The following is a 20,089-nucleotide window of genomic DNA, read 5'->3' as shown; positions in this document are numbered from 1 at the left end:
AGAGATTTGTTAGCCGGCTAAATTCTCCCTCCAAATCCGTATTTAAGCGCCAGGAAAGAACAAAGAAAGACCAACGCCGAGGCCACTCCAAGCAAACAAAAATCAATCACAAGAATCACAATCCAGCAAACTGCATTCTAGACTTTGTTTTCTAAGGAGTACTTTTGCCGGGTTCTCCTTTGCTTCTTCCCAGTCCTGTTATTTCTCGACAACCTGGCTGCCTTTCCCGCCTCCCCCGTCCCGCATTATTTCTTCCACCACATGCTCTCGCCATGGACCAGCCTCACCCGCTGCCACCGGAGTCTGTCATGCATTCGCTCATCGATACCTTCTTCGGTTGTAAAGAACGTGCTTACTCAGGGATCCCCGAATCGTTCTTCAGACAGATGCTGGAGGATGGCACGCTACCCCGCTACATGCTTCTGGCTGTCCTTGCGGCCGCAGTACCTTTAACGACGGAACCATTCTACGACGACACCAAGAACGAAGCGGCAGCATCATATGCACAACAGTCCTGGTTGTCCATTATAGCGGATGGCGTCACGGCAGATGCTCTGAGGATAGAGGCGGTACGAACGCTCAGTGTGCTCGTTATATTAGACATGGGGGCTGGCATGGTGAAAGCTGCGTTGCAGAAAGCAGAAATGATGGTGGAGGCCGCCCAGAAAATGAAGCTTCTGACTGAGGGTCCGAGCTGCCTTTCATTTGTAGAGCAAGAAGAGCGGCGCCGGTTCGCCTGGACCCTCTTCATTGAGGATAGTATGTTTACGCTCGGCAAGTCGCGGCCCGTCCCTGCCCTTCAGAGCGATCAATTTACCCTACAGTTGCCCTGTGATGAAGAGGTCTTCCTGGCTGGGGAGTGGCAGGATACGCTTACTCTGAACGACCTTTTGATATGGGATTTCCCGGCCGGCGAGGAGTTGAATCCATTTTGCCGCTTGGTTCTGGCATGTTCTGTCCTTGGGCGCTGTACGCACTATGTCTATGAAGGAGACCGAGATCAAGTCCCTCCCTGGGATGAGGACTCTGGGTATTCCCGAATGTTCGCGCTGTTACTCGAGACGAAGCCTCACTTTCGAAACAGCCAACGCGCGATCATGAAGACATTTCAGAGCAGCGTTGCTACTACCAAGGTAGACGCGGGCTTTGACCTCTTCAGCTACATGATCTTTCATCTGTGCCATTGCCTGACAAGTCATCCTTTCATTGCACGACAACACTTGAAACCGTTCGGACTAAAGCGCATGCCTGAGACGTTTACGGCGTGTCTCCTCGACAGGGCTAATGACCATGCCCGGCAGCTGCTGGACCTTCTTGACCCAGTGTCAAGCATCGAAGTCAAAGATTTCAAGGTTAGAATACACCATGCCCCCTACTTCACTGCCGTCGCCGGAGGGATTTTGTCCCTGGTTGCAAATATCCGAACGGTAGAAGGACATGACGACGCGTCAGACGCCGCAGAATATTTCAGCCGAAGCCTCGAGATCCTGCAAAAGTTTGGACGCGTCCTGCCAGCCGCCGTGAACATAGTAAGTCAAGCCTTTGAGACAGTTCGGATGTCCCTGCTAAAGAAGCCATAGCTATCCCGACTCCGCGAGTTTCATGCCCATCATTCCCGTATATTTGCCGCATCGCTCGATCCGGCCCGCGACTCCTATGAAATTGACTCGGATACAGAGCAGGTTTTGTCCATAATGCTTGACCAGGAATTGGTCGTCGAACCTATTCCTCAGTCAGGTAGTGTCTTCGAGTAGCTGCCTGCGCCATAGCCTTGTTGCTCCTTGGTTTTGAACTCAGATTCCTTGTCCTCTCATGTCCACCATGGTTGGATAAGCCAAGAATTGCGATCTTTATCTCTTTTATCTGATACAGTTGGTTCTCACCCCTTTCTCGCCTTTCTGATATACTTGACCATTGTAGCCTAAGTGTCTGAGCAGATACCGTTTTGGGCTGCATGCACCGACTAGGCTTTGGCTTCGATATTGAGGATCCTTAGGTAGGTACCTATTGGCGTTAGCGGGTTCGAAGTCTGGCGGCATGATTTGCTTTTGTAAAGCAAGATCAGGCCAAGAAACAGACGACTTGAAGGAACCACTAGCATTCGAATTTAACCTATCGAAGCACGGATCAGCTATCGCCCATTTGAGTCCATGGCCTGTTCTTCTTCTCTTGTGGCCGTCTAACCTTCCCGATGAAGCTCACTAGACTACCGACGGAAGATCTGGTTCTGAAGCAGCCAGGGTCCCGAGGCTGCACCTTTCGTGAGTTTCGAGTACACAGCAGCAACCACAATCACACAATTTTTCTGTTGAGGGTCTAGGCTTCCCTGAAATTGATGGATCAGCCGCGGCATTCAGCTCAGGAAATCCCGGCGATCCTTCGGGCAATGACGCTCGGACTGCGTGTGACAAAGCGGACAGAGAACAAAGAACTCGACAGTGGCGAGGCCAACCACCATTTACCAAGACGAATCACAATAATGGTCTGCTTGTTATACTTTGTTGGCTCATTGTGCGTCCTTGTCTCAACATCAGAGCGCCCAATCCCCGCTGTCCGGATTTGTACGACTTTTCTCCGACGTGCCTCGTACGTAGCCTTGTACTTTCTGCATCCATCCCAAATGGCTATCTTTTCGGGATGCAAGTACCCCTGCGCTCGCTTCCTGTATCGCTGTACATCTCGCTATGGACCAGTCCAAATCGCTACCACACACGCATGTCCAGCTCTCCATCATCGACGCCTGTCAGCAGAATGCCTATGGCCCCGCGGATCCGTTTAGGGAGGCACTCGATTCAGAGTCGCTACCACGCTACTACATCCTGGCTATGTTTGGGCTCGCAGCCCCCTCTGTGTGGGAGCCTTATTTCGATCGGATCGAGGATGCACTGAAAATTGCGGTCGAAGCCGCAAAAGAGTCTTGGTCGCTCATCCTGGCCTCACACGGGCCCGAAGGGATCGACAATCCGACGATAAAACTTAACCAGTCTTTGGTTGCGCTAGGTCTGATTCATTATAGGGCTGGCTGCTTGCGCTCGGCATTTGAGATGACAACAGCATCTGTCAAAGTTGCGCGCGCCATGCGTCTAAATGTTGAGCCAGGTAGCTCCCTGACATTCAAAGAGCAGGAGGAGCGCCGTCGCATGTTCTGGCACACCTATATGCAAGACTCGATCTGGCTATGTGCCAGGTCGCGACCACGGCCAGCCTTCAATGACGATGAATGCGTCGTCCAGGTACCAATGGCGGAAGAGGTTTTTCGTGCCGGGGAATGGGAAAGCATGCTTACAGGAACCGACCTCATCAAATGGGATTTTCGGACTGACGGGGATATACCTCCATTAACTATCACTCAATACTTGGTAACAATACTGGCGCGTGGTTCCAAGCACATATATGGCGACAATTGCAACGACAGTGAGGGTGACAACCAAAATCCTCGCAGCCACCAAGAGCCACAGCCCCCGTGGTCCTCAGAGTCTGAATTCGCGAAAATGAATTCCTCACTGGCCGGGGCAAAATCTTCCATCGACCAAAGCGCCCTCTTGCCTGCCATCAGAACCTTCTGCAACGGCGTCGGCATAAGCCGAGAAACCTCGAGATACATTATTCTCAACACCCTCTTCTTCGATATGTGCCAATGTCTAGTAAACCACCCCTTTGCGGTGCTGATGGAATCCAAACGGTTTGGAGAAAGAAAGCTGTCTATAGATTTCACGTTGCGCGTCCTATCCAAACGTGCAAGTCCCCACGCCCGGCAGTTGGTGGAAATCGTGGACCAGATTCATAAGCGTGGTGACGTCCACCGCACCACAATGTCCTTCCCATTCTGGATAGTTCTCGCTGGTGGTATCCTCTCCATAGAGTTCCACGTCGAAGCGCAGAATGGCCGTATGCACGCCCAGACGAGCGGCGAGATGCCCGCTTCTCATCAGTATTTCGTCCGGGCCGTCAAGGTGCTGGAGAGATTAGCGTTGGATTTCCCTGCCGCTGCGAACATGGTACGTTCCGGGAGAACCAACCCTCATCCAATGAGAATAATAGATTTCATTGCCCCCTGGTACTTGGTCAGTGCTGAGTATGGTATAGGCAATCCGACTCCGCGACTTCCACATTCACCATGCCCAAGTCTTCGCGGCCTTTCTCAGTCCAACAAGCTCGTCCAGATCAGAAGATGAAGAACTCGACCCCGCTACCGAGCAAACCCTCTGGACATTAATCGACCATGAGCTGGTGGGCGAGCCTATCCCGCCACCTGTACCGCGTCTATCTGATACCTCGACTTGTCCATCTATGGATCTTGGGTCGGAGCACTCCTTTTACTGAATTGAGCTTTGGGACAGTGCAGTTCTTCACAGTGGCGAGTTCCTACCTGGTCTGTTTTCAGTCCAGGTAGCCGTACCCTTCGCTCTCGTATATCAGTGCTTATTGATCGGTGGCTATTGTGATTAGAATGTTTGGGCGGATATACCCGTGATGCTCGTCTGTGTTTTCGGGCTCGGTTCGCTGTACGTATGATATAATGATAATGACAGAATGAGTGTCTCATGGCATACCCTTTTTCTATCCACACAGTGCGTCTTTTCCGTTAGATCCCCTAGGTTAAGTACTCTGGGTACATGTGATATAGATGCAGACTTTATATGCTGTAGATGGACTCCAAGCAAATGATCACCTTCGGGAATTTCTCAGCTTAGTCTACACATGCAGGATTCCCGCCAGAAGACCGATGTATTAGGCAGCTAAGTAGGGTCCAAACTGGCAGATAGACCAATGAATCAGAAACGAGAACATACGTCACGCTTCGCCCAGGTATAAGGTGAGAACAAGCGGCATGTATATTCGGAGACGCGGTTCTTTGACCATCTCAGAAAGTGACATTCACCATGGGGAAGTCAGACAAGAAATCCTGCTGCGTCAAGTCTAATGGTACCGCGCCGAACAATGCACTCAGATCCGGCGAGTGGAGCGGACCATCTGCACTGCTGGCATTAGCATGAACACTGGCAATGACCGGGTTACCGGTGGTTCCAGCCAGCCACTCTTTCACGGCACGCACTATATCCGGCACCGTGGGCGTCTCCCCTCTCTGCAAGAATGCCACCTCACAAGCGCCCCAAGCCTGCAGCGCCAGTTTGGTAAACGTCCCGAATATAGGGCCCGACGCCGCTTGAAGCGCTGGTGAGCGAACGGCCAGATTGCTGCTGAGGACGTCCCATGCTTCCTCCGCGCGTTGACAGGACGGTCGCCGGGTGAGGGTTTGAAAGATGTGCACGTATGCGGGGAAGGGCAGGTGGAAGTCCAGTAACCAGCGATAACCATGGGTTAAGGGGGAGGAGAGAAGGGTGGTATCACATTGGAGACGGCGGATTGCGAGGAGAATTGTGGCATCGGAGGTGGCTTCAGGTTCCTGGTGGTTCTTGTGATCGGTGCTGGCGTTCTTTGCGTGGTGCTCCATGAGGAGGAACTTCGCTAGATAGCCGCGCGCCATCCAGGTTGCTGTGAAGTGGAGGGGATTCTCGCGTTGTGTTAGGGTTATGCATTTTTGCTCTATCATTTTGCTCAACGGGCTTTAGCTCGTTGTGTCCAGTTGAGTGCGTTTGTATCAGTGGTTGCTGGAGACTTGTTACGACGGATTTGAGGATTGGATATGTAAAATCCAAATAGAATGACGAACGGCGAACAACATCTGCTATCTCGCTGCGAGTGACAACGAAAAGAGATTCTGTTACTGGGGCTTGGGCTGCTGGCGAGGTCTTCATATCTGGCCGGAGATCGATATCGTTCACATTCGCGGGTGGCTTAGCATCCCAGAGCGGAGCCAGCGTGGTGGACTTGTGGTCTGCAGCCATCTCGCCAATACGGGTGTCGAACAAAACCAGCGACCACCAGAGTCGGCGGCGCATTTCGGCCTCAAATAGTGTGTGCTGGGAGCATGAAGCCTCGCTGTGGATGCCCATGCGTTGGGCGACACGGACCGCGACACCGAGCATGGGCGATAAGGAGCGGGGGTCCATAAATGGTCGAAGTGAGATCTAAGAAATGAGTTAGATGATGAATCAATGGCCAAAGATATCCCCGCTAGCGGTTGAATCTACCAGATATAGGAAATAAGCAAGGAGGCAGTTGCGATCATCCGAGCGCAAGAACCCATAATTAACTAGGGCTTGCTGACAGGCAGACTGGTATCTTGCAAGGAGAGCCTGCTTGGGCAATCCGAGTCTAGTCTCACACTCCTCAGAAGCAAGAGACGAAATGCCCATGCAATAAATGCTGAACATCAGAGCTTCTAGGTCGGGGTTGATGTTGTCTAAGTGGCTGACGGCATCGACAATCTGAGCCTGCAGGGTAGGCGTGTGGGTGACTTTGAGCAGCGGGTCAACATTGTCTAGATAGATTTGCCATAACTGAAATATTTGGCAGAGTTCAGGATATAAGAATATGAGATCAACGGCCGTCTGACAGGCACTGAAGATGGGGTCAATGTTTCCATAGGCTTGGTCCCATGCCTTTTTGACCAGGTTTTCGTCCATGTGAGGCGTTGCCTCACTGTCGTCAGAATCGGGAGAGTGAGGCTAGATCAGTCAGCACAAGAAGCTCTAAGTGTGGGATACACAGCTTACCACTTGATTGATTGCTTGCCAGATATCACTAGAAATGCATCCATTAGTGTGCTGGGCGGCCTCCACGGAGAAGAGAAGAGGTACCTCGCATCATAAGGCGACTCTGACTTGACGACATCTGGCGAGGATTCGCCACAGTCCTCTATACCACTCGCAGGCTGACTCGGCAAGACTTGTAAGGCAGTATAATGACCATTCGTGTAGTCACTATGCAGCGGAACGAATCGAACATTGCTCTGTCTGAGCAAACTCTTGTACTCACGCAGCCGTTGCAACAACTCCCTCTCTGGAAACCTACGCTTTCGGCGCTGGGCATATTGATGTGCTGGAATACATTGAGCCTGCGACTTGAGGCAATTCGCGCAGGGAACGTTGCGATCACACTTGACCTTGCGGCGCTGACAAACGATACAGGCAGACGCACGGTGTCTCGGTTCGAAGGCTTCCAACAGTACATGGACACGAAGCTGCTCCCTATGATGTTTGCTGCTCGACTTGCGGATCAATACGACCCAAGCGACATCATAATCAATGTATGCAACCCCGGCATGACGTATGGGACGAACCTGGGACAAGAGGCCCGCAAGACTGGATTTGCACGGTACATCATCCGCCTTTTGTCAAGGCCATTGGTCGACCGTTGGAGACGGGCACGAGTGTGTACATACATGCGTTGTTGATGGAAGACCAGGAAAGCCACGGTTCTTTCGTGAGCGACTGGGAAGTGAAGCCGTAAGTGTCTAACACGTCCTTTCCGCGGTTCAATAAGCTCTAACCCAGTTCCCCTCAGGTATGCGGCATTAATGTACACCGAAGACGGTCAGAGTATGATGGATAACTTGTGGCGAGAGACGATGGAAGAATTCAAAAGCATTCCAGCACTGAGCGATAGGTTGCCAATTCCGTACGTGGAAGCTGGGCAGTCCACCAATGGTCATTGATTGTTTCATTATATTCTTGTCCAAAATGTCATTCCTCATCCTATCGTATGCATGAGGGTGCAGCGGCATTAATCTTACTGGCGCCCTCCAATGGCAATTGCATGAAAGTCATAGGTAGGAGTGTCGGAGACCATGGATACCTGGCGCTATGAAGCCGCCATAGCCTCGAATGCAGGTAATAGCATGGTAGCACCTTCCTGCGGATCGACATGGGTGAAAGTTTTGTGCCTGTCGGGGTCCGGAACATGCCAGGGCAGTCGCAACAGCCTCTATATGACGAGTTTGAGGGTATACTACCACATCCTACCCCATGTGGCATCATTCAGTATATCAAAGAACCCATAGTCGACGGGTAGCGAGTCCGAAGTCATAGACAGTTCCCAAGGATTCGGTACTGTATCCATCTGATTTACCTGCAATACTTCCTGTTCAGGCAGCTGGGCAGCATTGTAAAGCAATTCCGCATCGATATTAAAGTTCAGCGGAGGTCCTGCGTCCAGATCACTCTTCATAACAGCCGTAGACTGCGGCGCCATCGAGAAAATATCATCAGAGGTGGTCGAAAGACAAAGTTTCCGCAGATTATGCGCAATGTGTTTCGCTGGACTCCACGACGAGGACAGTTCGTCCAACACCGTCAGGCAAAGCTGCAATTGCCTTTTGAGCGAAGTCATAGCAGGAGAAACCAAACTAGTTTTGGCTTCAGCTTCGGTCTCGGTTAGCAATACCAGGGCAGCCGATAATGTGCAATGTGTTGGTGGAATCGGACTTTGTTGGTAGCCGCCAAAGGTCCGTCGATACTTCTGAGCAACGAGACAGATTGCTCGGGCTGACTCGCGGCTCGCAGTGAAAGCGAGTTTGACGACTTCGCAATCTGTCTTTGTATCGGAACGCCTTTTTGTAATGAAGGGCTTTGCTAGGAGGATCCTTGTCGTGTGGTAGATCATGTGGAGGGTGTAGACGTGAGGATAGGTGTTCGGAGCTGGGCGGTCGATTCGGAGTTCGGCGGGCAGGTCATAGAGCCATGATTTGAGATCGAGTAGGCATGAGTTGAGGAAGGAAGGACGTTGGTGCTCTTTTAGACGTAGCTTCGGCGCCCATCTGGATGTGTCAGGGTACTGCACGAGGAGCTCGGTGATGTACTTACAGCGAAAGTATGATTTTTTCCTGGATCTGACTTAGACAAATCATGGCTCGCTGCAGTAGTTTGAATGGATTTCGTGCAGGACTATCCGTACTGACTACTTCGTCGTCCTCAGGCACTTGGACGGCTGCTTGGGAGTCCTGTCTAGATTAGGGCTGACCATATGAGCGATCGGAGACCGTACCAGCATGGAGCAAATACGCCCAGTGTAATGTGAGAATAGTTTGTCATGGCAGTATAATGACCAATATATCTGCCTTCGTAGCTGGATCTCTCGGTGCGATAGACCCTCCGACTCTGGAAACCCAGCGGGGTCCAGATTCAGACCCATATCGAGGCACAGCCGGTTTGCCATACCGTGATGTAGCCACGACGCAGCGTCGGCACCAGTCGCCTGTTCGTCTAAGTACGTTGGCTATTGTTATACAACGAGGGGAAAGCTCACGAGATAAAACGTGCCCATTATAACTAGGGCTTGTATGGTCGTCAAACCAGGCTTTTCCATCTCCTGGTGGAGATAATTCTTTGCATGTTCGAGTAATGTTTTTCCAGCTGTGTTGGAGTCACTCGAATCTGTCTGAATATCAATCCGATCTGAAAACCGCGATCCCAATGCAAGGATACTAATATGTAATAACGGGCTCCAATAGCGGCCGCCAGAGCTCATACTTTCGCGAAAGAGTTCTTCGTCAACCACAGCAAAGCATGGTTGCTCCCAGGTAAAGTACAACTCGATCAGATGGTCCTGTATACTCTCGGAAAGCCCGATCTTAGCTGTAACGGCATCGACACGGTCAGAGCTCGTAGTCCGAGAATTCGTCTCTTTAGCGTCCAGAGAAGACGTACTCTGAAACTGGAGGCGTCCGCTCGTTGGCCCGAAGTAGCGCAGCTCGCCATCCTTGTCGAAGTTCAGCGAATCGTCAAATGCAAGTCTACCCTCGAAGCTCTCGGTGAGCTCGTTAATTGCCTGCTCGTCTTCGTCATGCTTTTCCCGAGGGTCAAATCCATGTTTCTCTAACAGGCGCTCCAAGGACTCGATCTTCTGCCGGAGCGAGAGGACGTATGCCTTGGATGCTGGCTTCCGGTTATCTTCAGCTGTGGAGTACTGGCACGAGACCTGCCATTGAAGGCATCTAGAGCACTCGGGTTTCTTCCCATCGCACTGTTGAACGTTAACTTGATCTATAATGCTGTCATGAAAAGTGCAAGTACCTTTACTCGGCGGCGCCGACACTCTTCACAGGCTCTAGTTGTATATTTTCCGCGGTTAGGCATTGAACGATGTAGTTGGAGAGGAACAAGCCTCAAGGTGATCCGAGACCGGCCTACTGATTATAAGCTGCTGACTAATGTCTACTATCGCCGAGCCAAGTTTCACTCGGCCAATTATTTCGCCTCAACCAGGAAAATGGAGTCGCACCATCACATTTCCGGATTTCCGGTACATATTTCCGATAGACTCATTGAGCAGAGTGCCAGAGTAGCGAAGACCCCTCGATTCTTGTACAATTTTGAAGTAGATGTAAGATATATCAAGGATTGCTCATCCATGTGTATGGCCGTGATCAGCATCCCTATCCGCATCGGCCTCCGAATCCGAGTCCGCCTTCACATCTAGACCGAACGTCTCCGTAAGCCAGCTTCCAGCAAGTGCCGTTGCCTCCTTGGAGCCGTATTCAGAATTCGCATGGCTGCTAGATACAGCCGACGCAGAAGCGTCCGAGCTGGGAACGGCGATATGAGAAAGCGTGACTTTCTCCATAGCGAACCCCCTCTCCCGCCCAAAGAAACAAGCACGGCGCATGACATCAACCATCTCGGTAGCTTGGTGGAAGAGTACAGTGTCGTTGCGCGTCCGTCTGCGTTTCACCGGTTCTTTGTGTTCGAATGCATCCTGTCTCTCGCTTTCTTCAGACGGCGTTGGCGGTGGTGTAGGTAGGTTATTCATGCCTGGGTTTGCGCTTCCATTGGACTGCTGCTCTGTAAATATGAAGATACGGACCCAGGGGAGGGTGACATCGAGCCGTTCAATAGGTTGGCGGCTATATCTCTCAGGTGGCCCGCCGGCACCATAATCCAAGCCGTAGGGAGGCCATCGGGAGAGGGTTTTGCGGCGGCGGGCTGGCGCTTGATCTTCGTCAATATAATTGGAACCTAAGGCTCGATCTTCTGGCGATTTTATCTCATCGTGTAAAGCATAAGGGTCCCATATCTCGAGCTCCTCTTCAGGGTCCTCTTGGCCCACCACGCGCACAGGGACCGGATGCTCGGGGCCAGTTTGATACCGCGGAAAGACCTTCGGCGTGTCCTTCCCAGGGGATCTTAGAAACAATATCGGTGAAGCAAAGGAGTCAAAATACCGCTCAAGATTCGCAAAGAATTTATCGCGGGCTTCCAGCAGCGGAACTAAGTCCTTCGGGGCATGTCTTCTCCTGCGATTGCTGACGGGAATACTGGACGAAGTGCAGTACTCGTCTAGTGCAGTCCAGTCACAAACAGGTTCCAACGCAGCAACAGCATGTACAGAACGCGGTTCTGTAAGAGCTAACATGAGGGCCAGAGAGCCGCCAATATGCGTGCCGATGACGCCCAGACGGGCTGGTTGGAGGTTCTCCACAACCCAGTCGAATCCAGTTAGAGTATCATGAACCGGGGTTGGGTAGCGGTAGTAAAGGTTTTCAGGTTGCTTTTCACCACACTGTGTTTGTAGTCGCGCGTGCAGTGGAAGTTGGTGCTCGTCGAATGGCATCTCCCCTAGACGGTAGTTGACTGTAACGACTGTTGAAGACGTTAGGTCTGCCAGCGCCCGGGCGGAGATCGCATCCCCTGAGCGGCGACTACTAATAGCCTCGGACTCATGATTCTGGGGCTGGTCCTTGACATTTTGATCTTGAAAAAGAGGTCCTTGGGGAAGGTTAATGATCACATCTGTGGAGACCAGATTTGCTGGTTTTGGTTTAACCACGCTGCCGCTTAGTTAGCACATGATTTTTTGCACAAATCCTTGAGTAAGAACCTTAGTGTTATGAATCCATTACCCCCAACAGGTACATCATAGACGCCCTCGACGCTTGTGGACGCGGATCGTACGGGTCCAAACAGAGCTCGACGCCAGAGTCCTGGAGTGCGTGGGATGCTCCGACAGATAGCCAGGGAGCTTCCATGAACATGCAGTCGAGACAGTGAAATAAGTCTTGAAGGACGGAAGCGCTGCATATCACCGTACTATTGTCATCGTGCTGAGTTTGGCTTGAGGACTGGGGGCGAGACGCGGAAGATGCGCTACGGCGCTAAACCGGTTTGATACTTTATAGCCATATTTCTCAGGCAGCACTGCCCTAGGTACTCATCTACTGCTAGATGGCTTAGACTGGATAAAGGAGGAAAAGAATTGAGCTAATAAATGATATTATTGCAAACAATGATAAAATTGCACGCCAAAATGCAAGACAGAAGGAGATATCCGAGATTGTACATATCACACTCTGCGCCAATTCACAGCCTAGGATTGGACGCTGCACATTTACTCAAACTGCATCGCAAAAAGGCGCGACCCCTTCTCGGAAGTTGCACTAAGAGCCGGGTCGTCGATGTCGAGCGCAGCCTCAGTTTCAGTGTCAGGGATGGGACGGACCACTTCGAGAGATAACATCTCATCCTTCGAGTACACGCGTAGCCCGACCACGCACACCGCATTCCAAGGGTCAGTCGTGCTGTCCGCCTCGCTGAACGATGTCTGTGTGCTGGGCGGTCTGATAACAAGAGGCTCGTCAAGGGGCATGTCAATGTCCGAGTCAAACTCGAATCCCTCCAACCAGTCTTGGTCACGGTGGTGGGTGCTCCGGCGACGACGGCTAAGGGAGTTGGTGGAGCGGTGGCGGTTGGTTCGCGAGTATGTATCATGCGAAGACTGAGGCGTGAGCTCTGAGTGTGACTCGTCGAACCTGATGCTTGGGACTGAGCCGTTGGCAGCATGCTTTGGCATAATGCCATTTGCGTGGCCGTTGATGTCAGAGGGCGATTCCACGGGGCTGTCGGCGAGGACTCGCTCAGACTCGGTTTCAGTTTGCTGGTCGGAGATCTGAAGTTTGGCCGCTTTCGCTGCGAGTACTCGTTCTTGCTTCCGTTGATCGCGCGCTTTGATCTTCTGATTGCGGATCCACTCGCGTTGGCGCTTCTTCTGCACCTCATCGCGCAACTTCTTTCGTTCCGCGGCCTTGCGACGGTGCTCGCGCTCCTCTCGTTCTCTCCGTTCAGCGTTAGTCTCGTGGACAATGCCTTTGGCATGTGCGAGATCGTATGAGAGGCCAATTTGCACCAGCTTCTCACGTTGCTCCGGTGCAAGGCGTCTGACCGTTTCCTCAGTGGACACATTGCCATACCGGTATGCTGTAATTTTCATGAGAACGTGGTAGTTTCCGGGTTCAAGGTCGACCTCCGCATTGGTGGAGCGCGAGATAAGGGAGTTGTTGACGCTTCGGACAATATAATCCTCTTCACCCTCTTTCTCAAGTCGGAATTTTAGAACAAAGGTATATTCACCAATGAGGCCCTTGAAATAGCGTGTGTCCAACTGTTCCAGGTCAGCAAATGTCTACAGTGAGATCTGGCTAGAAAACCAACCTGAGATAAAACAATGACTGCAGGACCAGCCTTAGTCACGTTCAGCTTGAATTTAGTCGTATGGTAGTCCGCAGACCAGGGTACGTTGAGACTTGTCCACTTCTGCGTAATCGTCCATTCATCCCCAAACAACCGGGTGCGATCAAAATGCTGATACTTCTTGAGCAGGTCCTCGTACGAGATCCAGAAGAACTGAGGACATGTTAGTACATGCCAGTCTGCTGGAGCCTTAATACGTACGCCATCGTTGCCAAATTTGTGGTTTAGCTTCTGCATCCACTCAGGTGTCCACTGCTCAGATCCGTCACTCCAGGCACCACTCCATTCTTTCTTTCCCCATGGATTCCTGGCCCTGTTAGCGTATGTGCGGTGCAATTCGTAGCTGTACTTACCGTAGTTTCACCAAGCGCACACCATCAATCTCCTTAACATCCATGATGGAATAGGAGTGGCCTTCGGCAATGCCCTTCCTGTCTTTTGGAGGCCCGCGATGATTTGGAGTAAGCCAGTTCGAGTATAGGCCAGTGCCACAGCCAAACAGGAACTCTTTGTTGACTTTCATAAGCTCTTCATTCCAGAATCTGTCTTTGTCCAGTATGTTGTTGGTGAGGAAATCAGATGTCACACCACCAGTCAAATCTTCAACTGCCTCACTATAAGATATTAGCTGAGTCCGAGTGCCAAATTTACAAGAGTGACCTACCCGACAAAACCTCCTTCGATAGCAGTGTAGTCACCATGTGCCTTGGCATACGCCTTCTCCAGTAGTGGGAGCCAGGTCTCGTTTTCGTCCACACATTGTGCGAATTCCAAAGCCCGCGATCCTGTCTGGAAGGCTTTGCGATATTCTTCCTCGCCATCTTTGCGGATGATGTTATCCCAAGCGGGGCGCTCCTCAACCGACTCGTCGTAGTCAGCAGCCCGTAAATAAAGCTTGTCATCCACAATGCATTGCTGCCAATCGCCGTCTGCAGGGCGTTAGATCGCTTCAATAATTCTAGGGAAAGTACTAACCTCTGTAGAACACGAACCCATATACACCGACCTGCTCGTCCCGATGAACGCAGACTTTTTCAATCAAATCCTCCTTATTTCCCATTGTACAAAGAGCAGCCATGAACCAGCAATCGCCGTCGCGGCCCTGGCGTACATCTGAGGCTGTCGGGCCGTTAACATAGAACTGGGGGTTTTCGAAGATCTCCTGTAGGCGGACGGCAAATTAGCTTTATGTATGGGTTTAGAACAAAGTGGCTTACAGTGACTCTCTTGACACCTTGTGGGCGCATCGCATTATTTCGCTTATCAAGCCCATCCAAGCAATTCCGCGTTCCCTCCTTCAAATCCATTTCAATATCGAAATGTGGATCTGAATACTTCTGGTTAAGGCGTCTGCATTCCTTCGCGATACGAGTGACGGCCCGCTTGCACTCTTCTCGAGCTTCATCATAGGACTTGCGGGCAGCTTGTCCCGTAACCTTGCCTTTGGGGACTCGCGCCGCCTTCGAGCGGGCATACGGATTGTCAGGCAGGACTGTGTACACCTTTCCAGGAAAACTGGAGTTAAACTGCTCCCAGAATTGCTTAAGCTCTGCCTGTGGTGGCTGCTGGGGCCTTCGCAACCTGCTGTTTGAGCGAGAGCGAGTCGAGAGGGGAGGAGTGTAAACCATATCTGTGTAGTCGTCCTCGGGATCTAGATTCGCCATCGCCGTGGAATTATTGCGCGTGAAGAGAAACCACAGAACTTGCTAGTAATGAAGAGGACTGGAATATAGAAGAGGAGATGAAGCTTGTGGACAGAAAGGAAGGATTGCAGTGCGAATCCTTCGATATATAAGTTTTCAGCCGTTGTAAGGAGCCCCGCATGCCCGCTAGTATGGCGGCTGAGCAAAAATGGTTCTTGGAAGGAGGGATCTTCTCAGACTCCAATAACGTTAAATGTCGCATTCCATGATCAGACCAATCGGCATGCGAAACACGGCTTTGGGCCCCCAGTCAGCACTCGACAGTCGGTACAGAGGTCGGTCCATGTTTCAGATGCAGAGATGCTTGACCTGTGCAGTGCATGGGCTGCCAGAGAACGCATGCTGATCAGCCGGGGCTGAGCACGGATAGAAAAAATAGTACGGGCACTATAACCATGATTGAAATGCGAGCAAGCTGAGTTCCTTGAAATCAGCACTCGTTTTCCAATAAACTTCTTGGATTGCTGCTGACGGGCTTCTATGTCTCGGAGGCTAAGATAAGGGGCCAAAAACACGTCGTGCCAGAGATTCTTCAGATGAAGAAGAACCGCGCCGCGAGTAATATAACTCGCTGCATGGCATTGTAGGACAGCATGGGGACCAAGATTCGACAAGAATAGTCACAGTGATCCCCAAATGACGATACGAGCTCAGCACTGGGATCCATGCAGGTGCTCAGACGCAGCGGACCATGAAGCCGCTCTCAGCTCAGCCGGTGACTGGTCCCTGGTCGGAGCAGAATTTCCCAAGTCGAACTCGAATAACTAGCGTTGCATTCCTTAACGACCATGCCTGAAATTGTTAGTCGCCTGAGGCTGTGTCGGCCATCGAGACTCGAGCTGATGGTCTCGCAGGGCTGAATGGGCAATCCACCAATGGCTATGCCCGCCGGTCGGTCTTGACCGAGCCGCTTCTCATGTCTCCAAGGATGTCCTTGCAGATGGCAGAAGGATTATTAGAGTCGTCTGGCGCGCTTCGACTTTTTGAATCGCGGTCAAGACTGTCAGCGACGCCGTAGAGATATCATGATGCTCGAGGATGAACACTAAAATCCAAAAGCTTGGAAAGAGTAGGAGGTTAGGAGCGTGGTCTGGAGCGGGAACCACACGTGCTAAGATGGGGCCATAACCGACGCATGATACGCACGGTCGTCTAGTCGTCGCCAACAGACTCAGAGACCAAAAAACGGCCCCTGGCTGATGGGCTGTGCATGAAGCTGCAGTCATCACCCCGATCGACACGGGCGCATCCATTTCATCATCACTTTTTTTTTTTTTTTCACCACTTCGCTCTTCTTGCATTTATGTGCTGCTTACAACTTCAATCGCGAAGGTAGCATAGAATATAAAATGCAATCCTTGAAATATCATAACCTAGTTGTTCCCTGCCAGATCACTCCATGACAACGCCTTTGACAAAAGAAATACAAGAAGTAGCGACCGGGCAAGGCAATGTACCAAGACACCGGGAATGAGGTATAAGACGGGCGGGCGTCGGGAACCGAATCACCCCCTGTACCACCTGCAAGAGCATCGGTCCAACCTCGATCCAATCCTTGGCCAGCCATTGGTATACGTACGGTAGATTACATGTAAGCGGGAAACTCATCAGTCATCGAATCAGTGAAAGCCATTGCGGCGAGTGCGCCCAGAATAGTACGAGCTGCCGTGCTGGAAGTATGGATGCATGCAAGCCTGCTTGGCTGAGATGCGCCGGGCGGGATCGTATTCGAGCAAGGCTTCTAGAAGGTCAAGGCCATCATCTTCGAGACCGGAAACCACGGTGCTGATGTCCTCGCGCTTCCACTTAGGGAAGGTCGGTTTGAAATCGGGGAAGGAAGTGACGCCGGGCCAGATGCTCTCGTCCGGAGTTCCGAGGAGCCTAGGCCATAATAGTTAGAACATGTATACAGGGGTTGATGTATGGATTGCATACCGGAAGATCTTGAAGATTTCATCGATTTCCGAGTCACCGGGGAACAACGGCTTGCGAGTGCACATTTCCGCGAAAATGGCACCACAAGACCACATGTCGACACCCGTAGAGTACTGACGGCCACCCAACAGAATCTCAGGGGAGCGGTACCACAGAGTTACAACCTGGAGCAAATCAGTGACCAATTCCATGCCATGAAGTGTCAAAGGAATGCAAATACCTCGTGCGTATAGGTTCTGAGCGGAACACCAAACGCCCTGGCCAAACCAAAATCGGCCAACTTGAGATTGCCATCGCGGTCAATTAGGAGGTTCTGAGGTTTTAGGTCGCGGTGTAGAACCCTGTGGCTGTGACAGAAACGAATACCCTCAATCAATTGTGCCATGAACTTCTTGACCATCGCATCACCCAACCCCAGGTTCCGGCTAAGAGAAGAGCCATCCGGTAGAGCCCTACCGCGTCCACCTTCACTGACCGGCAGTGCCTCCATGTACTTCTTCAAATCGAGGTCGAGATATTCGAAAACGAGGTAGAGCTTGTGTCCGTCCGCATGCACGATATTCAGGAGTCGTACAATGTTGGGATCGTTCATTTCTTTGAGCAGAGAGATCTCGCGGATCGCAGTGCTGGGTACGCCTTCATCTTCAGCCTCGAGTCGGATTTTCTTCAACGCAACGATACGGTTCGGGTGGGTGAGTTCGCGGGCCTTGTAGACAACTCCATACGTTCCTATAGGAAACCATTGTTAGGATCAGTTGTATTCCCGGGACCGACCAGCGCAGTTAAATTGTGGTAGAAGAGCCGCAGATGAATATGGATTGGTCACCCACCCTCGCCGATTTTCTCAATCTTCTGGTAATTGTCCATGCTGATCACCAAGCAGCCACCGCTTTATCGATATGATACGGAACGGTAGAATATGCCGGGTTTAGATGCAGTTGGGACGACGTAAATGTAAGGCAGAGTCCACCAAGGCGATGTTGCCGGGGGACAGAGGTGCAGAAAAACCGTTGCCGGGCAAGGTTCGGGCGTTCTGCGAGGGGCTCGAACAGGGGCTTATCGAGCGGCGAGCAAGGGACAAAGACCCAATTCCCAGTCAAGGGCTATCGATATCCGACGATAGCTGAACTTATCTTACCTGTTGAACTTGCCGGTCGAGTGAGCGATTTCTTGAGTGGTTTTTCTATCTGGCGGGGAAACAAACAATGGTCCACGCGTTTTTGGAAAGGCGGTAGGCGCTACCGTAGGTACCGGAGGGCATCCAAACCATGGCCAGGTCCTGTCAACGACTCAACTACGTATCATGATCTGCTATCAATTGCCGCAAAGGACATGTAGAATTCTGAGGTAATCAGATATACAGATCTGTCAAATGCTCTTCAACAACAGATTTCATAAAACACACTCCTGGCTGACACCCGCCTCCTGACATCCGAGCCGCTTTCGCTTCTTGGCTAATACTACGCTGCTTGGACCATGGCCCATGACTGTTGTTGCCCAAGTACGGGTATCAAGCTTATTCTGTCGAACAAGCACTCAGCATCTCTTGAGCGCCATGTATACTATCCAAGAATGGACTGTATTCTCGGCATGTCATCACGCGGTAAGATTGGAGACGCGAACCTTGTACTTCGTTTGAGGAATTACGACAGAGGACTATCCGAGTCCAAGCATATCGCTGACCGCCAGAAAAGTTGCCGTAGGCAATGGTCTGGGGTTGAAGAAGACCATCCGGACCAAAGGCCCATTCTGCGAAGGCCGATAGTCTATCCATTTCGGTTCTTGCGGGGTCTTTCGAGTGCAATAATTGTGAAATTAGGCCGCAGGGGGAATTTTCAAAGCCGGTAAAAGCAGCCCGCAGGTGAATCAGCCTGAGAGTGTGCCCGACGTTCGTGAATTGCAACCTGGGTTTCTAATAACTGTGAATGATTTGTCCGAGAAGGAATTGGTAAGGTGATGAAGATTTTAGAAGGAACTGTACCGGGAGCCTGAAGCTGCGACACCTGCTAATACCAACAAGTTCTAGAGGCAGTCCCTCGAGACTATACTGTGCATAGTCAAGACAACGCTGGGGTGCAACAACTGTAAGGTCTCGGTTGAAGATCATGAAATGATAAACCAAACATTTGACCGTCAGAGGGGTTGATTTGAAACATATCGAGGTGCGCTTCGAGAGGTATAGCTCTTGCAGACTGTCACACAACTTCAAAAAAGTCTCAATAGGGTAATTCTCATCTTCATCAATGGGAAGGACACATTCGAAATGTCAAAGGTGGAAGGCCTTACCCGAGCCCACTAATCCCATCAGGAACTGTACAGTTCCGAAACAGTGTCGAAGCGTTAAACTCTTCAGTTCGTGTAGGCGGAGCGAAGCATTCACATCCTTGTATACCGCTTTAGGCGTACTATATCTGAGCGCCACATTTGACAAAGATAGATGCCGCAAGTAGCCAAAGTTGGCTTTCTCTTTGCCTGACTCGCAACCGCGAAGGCCCGTCAATTCGCTAATGTGCATCTCGCTGTCGTCTAACCAACTCAAATCGGATTCGCCAAGGTTCCTGGCAACGACGCGCAACTTTAGATGTTTGAGATGCATAGAGTTTGCTAGCAGGCAAGCCAGAAGGCTTCCATGATCGCCATCTGGGTCTATGCCTTCCCATGTGAGAGACCGTAAGTTGTTCAACAGAGGAAGGCCAGCCATATCAGTTGAACTTTGGCATGTACCGTCAGTGTTCAACAATAGGGATTGGATACGGTTCTGGTTCAGCGGTATGTATCCGGTGGGAGCAATGATCTCGTCAGGAACACAGCATCCCAAATGCCAACTAATCACAGGATCTGTCAGTGTAGTCATGCTCGAATTAACTGCGTACGAACCACATACGAGAAACTCTGTATAGTTGCCTCGCTGAAATGATGCATCAGGCTCCGGTAATTTTCCACCCAAGTTATTCATGTCCGATCATCAAAACTTTCCTTTCTCAAGGATGTGTCGGTAAACTCTTATATGTCAAATACAGACAGAACTCTCTGCATGCCTGATGGGGCACCTTGGCGGATTATCTTCATCGTCATGCAGAGCAC

The 20,089-nt window shown here is 51.2% G+C and overlaps 6 protein-coding genes across 6 annotated transcripts; 2 read left to right on the top strand and 4 right to left on the bottom strand.

Moving 5' to 3' along the window:
- Nucleotides 1–272: 272 nt before the first annotated feature.
- BDW74DRAFT_172966 (fungal specific transcription factor domain-containing protein) lies at nt 273–1,754 on the top strand (the record flags this gene model as incomplete). The annotated part of the gene is made up of 2 exons (XM_073727706.1): nt 273–1,529; nt 1,581–1,754. 2 exons carry the CDS (start codon nt 273–275, stop codon nt 1,752–1,754), a joined length of 1,431 nt encoding a protein of 476 aa, XP_073590231.1.
- Nucleotides 1,755–2,290: 536 nt separating this feature from the next.
- Nucleotides 2,291–4,550, top strand: BDW74DRAFT_143035 (fungal specific transcription factor domain-containing protein). The gene is made up of 2 exons (XM_073722813.1): nt 2,291–3,998; nt 4,087–4,550. The coding sequence occupies exons 1-2, from the start codon at nt 2,685–2,687 to the stop codon at nt 4,321–4,323; spliced, it is 1,551 nt and encodes a 516-aa protein (XP_073590230.1). The 5' UTR covers nt 2,291–2,684; the 3' UTR covers nt 4,324–4,550.
- A 314-nt stretch (nt 4,551–4,864) lies between these two features.
- Nucleotides 4,865–7,143, bottom strand: BDW74DRAFT_184808 (Zn(II)2Cys6 transcription factor; the record flags this gene model as incomplete). Its single annotated transcript, XM_073730900.1, has 7 exons — nt 4,865–4,974; nt 5,020–5,515; nt 5,565–6,032; nt 6,096–6,572; nt 6,621–6,648; nt 6,705–7,049; nt 7,133–7,143. The coding sequence occupies 7 exons, from the start codon at nt 7,141–7,143 to the stop codon at nt 4,865–4,867; spliced, it is 1,935 nt and encodes a 644-aa protein (XP_073590229.1).
- Nucleotides 7,144–7,506: 363 nt separating this feature from the next.
- On the bottom strand, nt 7,507–9,980 carry BDW74DRAFT_184806 (Zn(II)2Cys6 transcription factor; the record flags this gene model as incomplete). Its single annotated transcript, XM_073730899.1, has 5 exons — nt 7,507–8,662; nt 8,709–8,845; nt 8,890–9,099; nt 9,151–9,867; nt 9,918–9,980. 5 exons carry the CDS (start codon nt 9,978–9,980, stop codon nt 7,855–7,857), a joined length of 1,935 nt encoding a protein of 644 aa, XP_073590228.1. The 3' UTR covers nt 7,507–7,854.
- Nucleotides 9,981–10,248: 268 nt separating this feature from the next.
- On the bottom strand, nt 10,249–15,031 carry BDW74DRAFT_164951 (calpain-like protein; the record flags this gene model as incomplete). Its single annotated transcript, XM_073726354.1, has 8 exons — nt 10,249–11,671; nt 12,233–13,278; nt 13,329–13,520; nt 13,569–13,674; nt 13,721–13,981; nt 14,032–14,296; nt 14,343–14,529; nt 14,585–15,031. 8 exons carry the CDS (start codon nt 15,029–15,031, stop codon nt 10,249–10,251), a joined length of 3,927 nt encoding a protein of 1,308 aa, XP_073590227.1.
- Nucleotides 15,032–16,341: 1,310 nt separating this feature from the next.
- nimX (cyclin-dependent serine/threonine-protein kinase CDC28) lies at nt 16,342–18,287 on the bottom strand. The gene is made up of 4 exons (XM_073734024.1): nt 17,836–18,287; nt 17,226–17,734; nt 17,006–17,169; nt 16,342–16,951 (listed from the first exon to the last, which is right to left on the bottom strand). Exons 1-4 carry the CDS (start codon nt 17,870–17,872, stop codon nt 16,690–16,692), a joined length of 972 nt encoding a protein of 323 aa, XP_073590226.1. The 5' UTR covers nt 17,873–18,287; the 3' UTR covers nt 16,342–16,689.
- Between the last annotated feature and the right edge of the window lie 1,802 nt (nt 18,288–20,089).

The sequence above is a fragment of the Aspergillus multicolor genome (assembly GCF_047715735.1).
Source record: "Aspergillus multicolor strain CBS 133.54 unplaced genomic scaffold BDW74scaffold_1, whole genome shotgun sequence".
NCBI classification, from domain to species: domain Eukaryota; kingdom Fungi; phylum Ascomycota; class Eurotiomycetes; order Eurotiales; family Aspergillaceae; genus Aspergillus; species Aspergillus multicolor.
Note: the sequence above shows the minus strand (reverse complement) of the source record. Positions and strands in the feature narration are given on the sequence as shown.

Bases quoted from the DNA above. Each gene is read 5' to 3' on its own strand.
- BDW74DRAFT_143035 (XM_073722813.1), top strand. From the start codon at position 2,685: ATGGACCAGTCCAAATCGCTACCACACACGCATGTCCAGCTCTCCATC. The intron at 3,999-4,086 runs GTACGTTCCGGG...AGTATGGTATAG, and splicing joins TCCCTGCCGCTGCGAACATG to GCAATCCGACTCCGCGACTT.
- nimX (XM_073734024.1), bottom strand. From the start codon at position 17,872: ATGGACAATTACCAGAAGATTGAGAAAATCGGCGAGG. The intron at 17,735-17,835 runs GTGGGTGACCAA...GGTTTCCTATAG, and splicing joins GATTGAGAAAATCGGCGAGG to GAACGTATGGAGTTGTCTAC. The intron at 17,170-17,225 runs GTATTTGCATTC...GATTTGCTCCAG, and splicing joins TCAGAACCTATACGCACGAG to GTTGTAACTCTGTGGTACCG.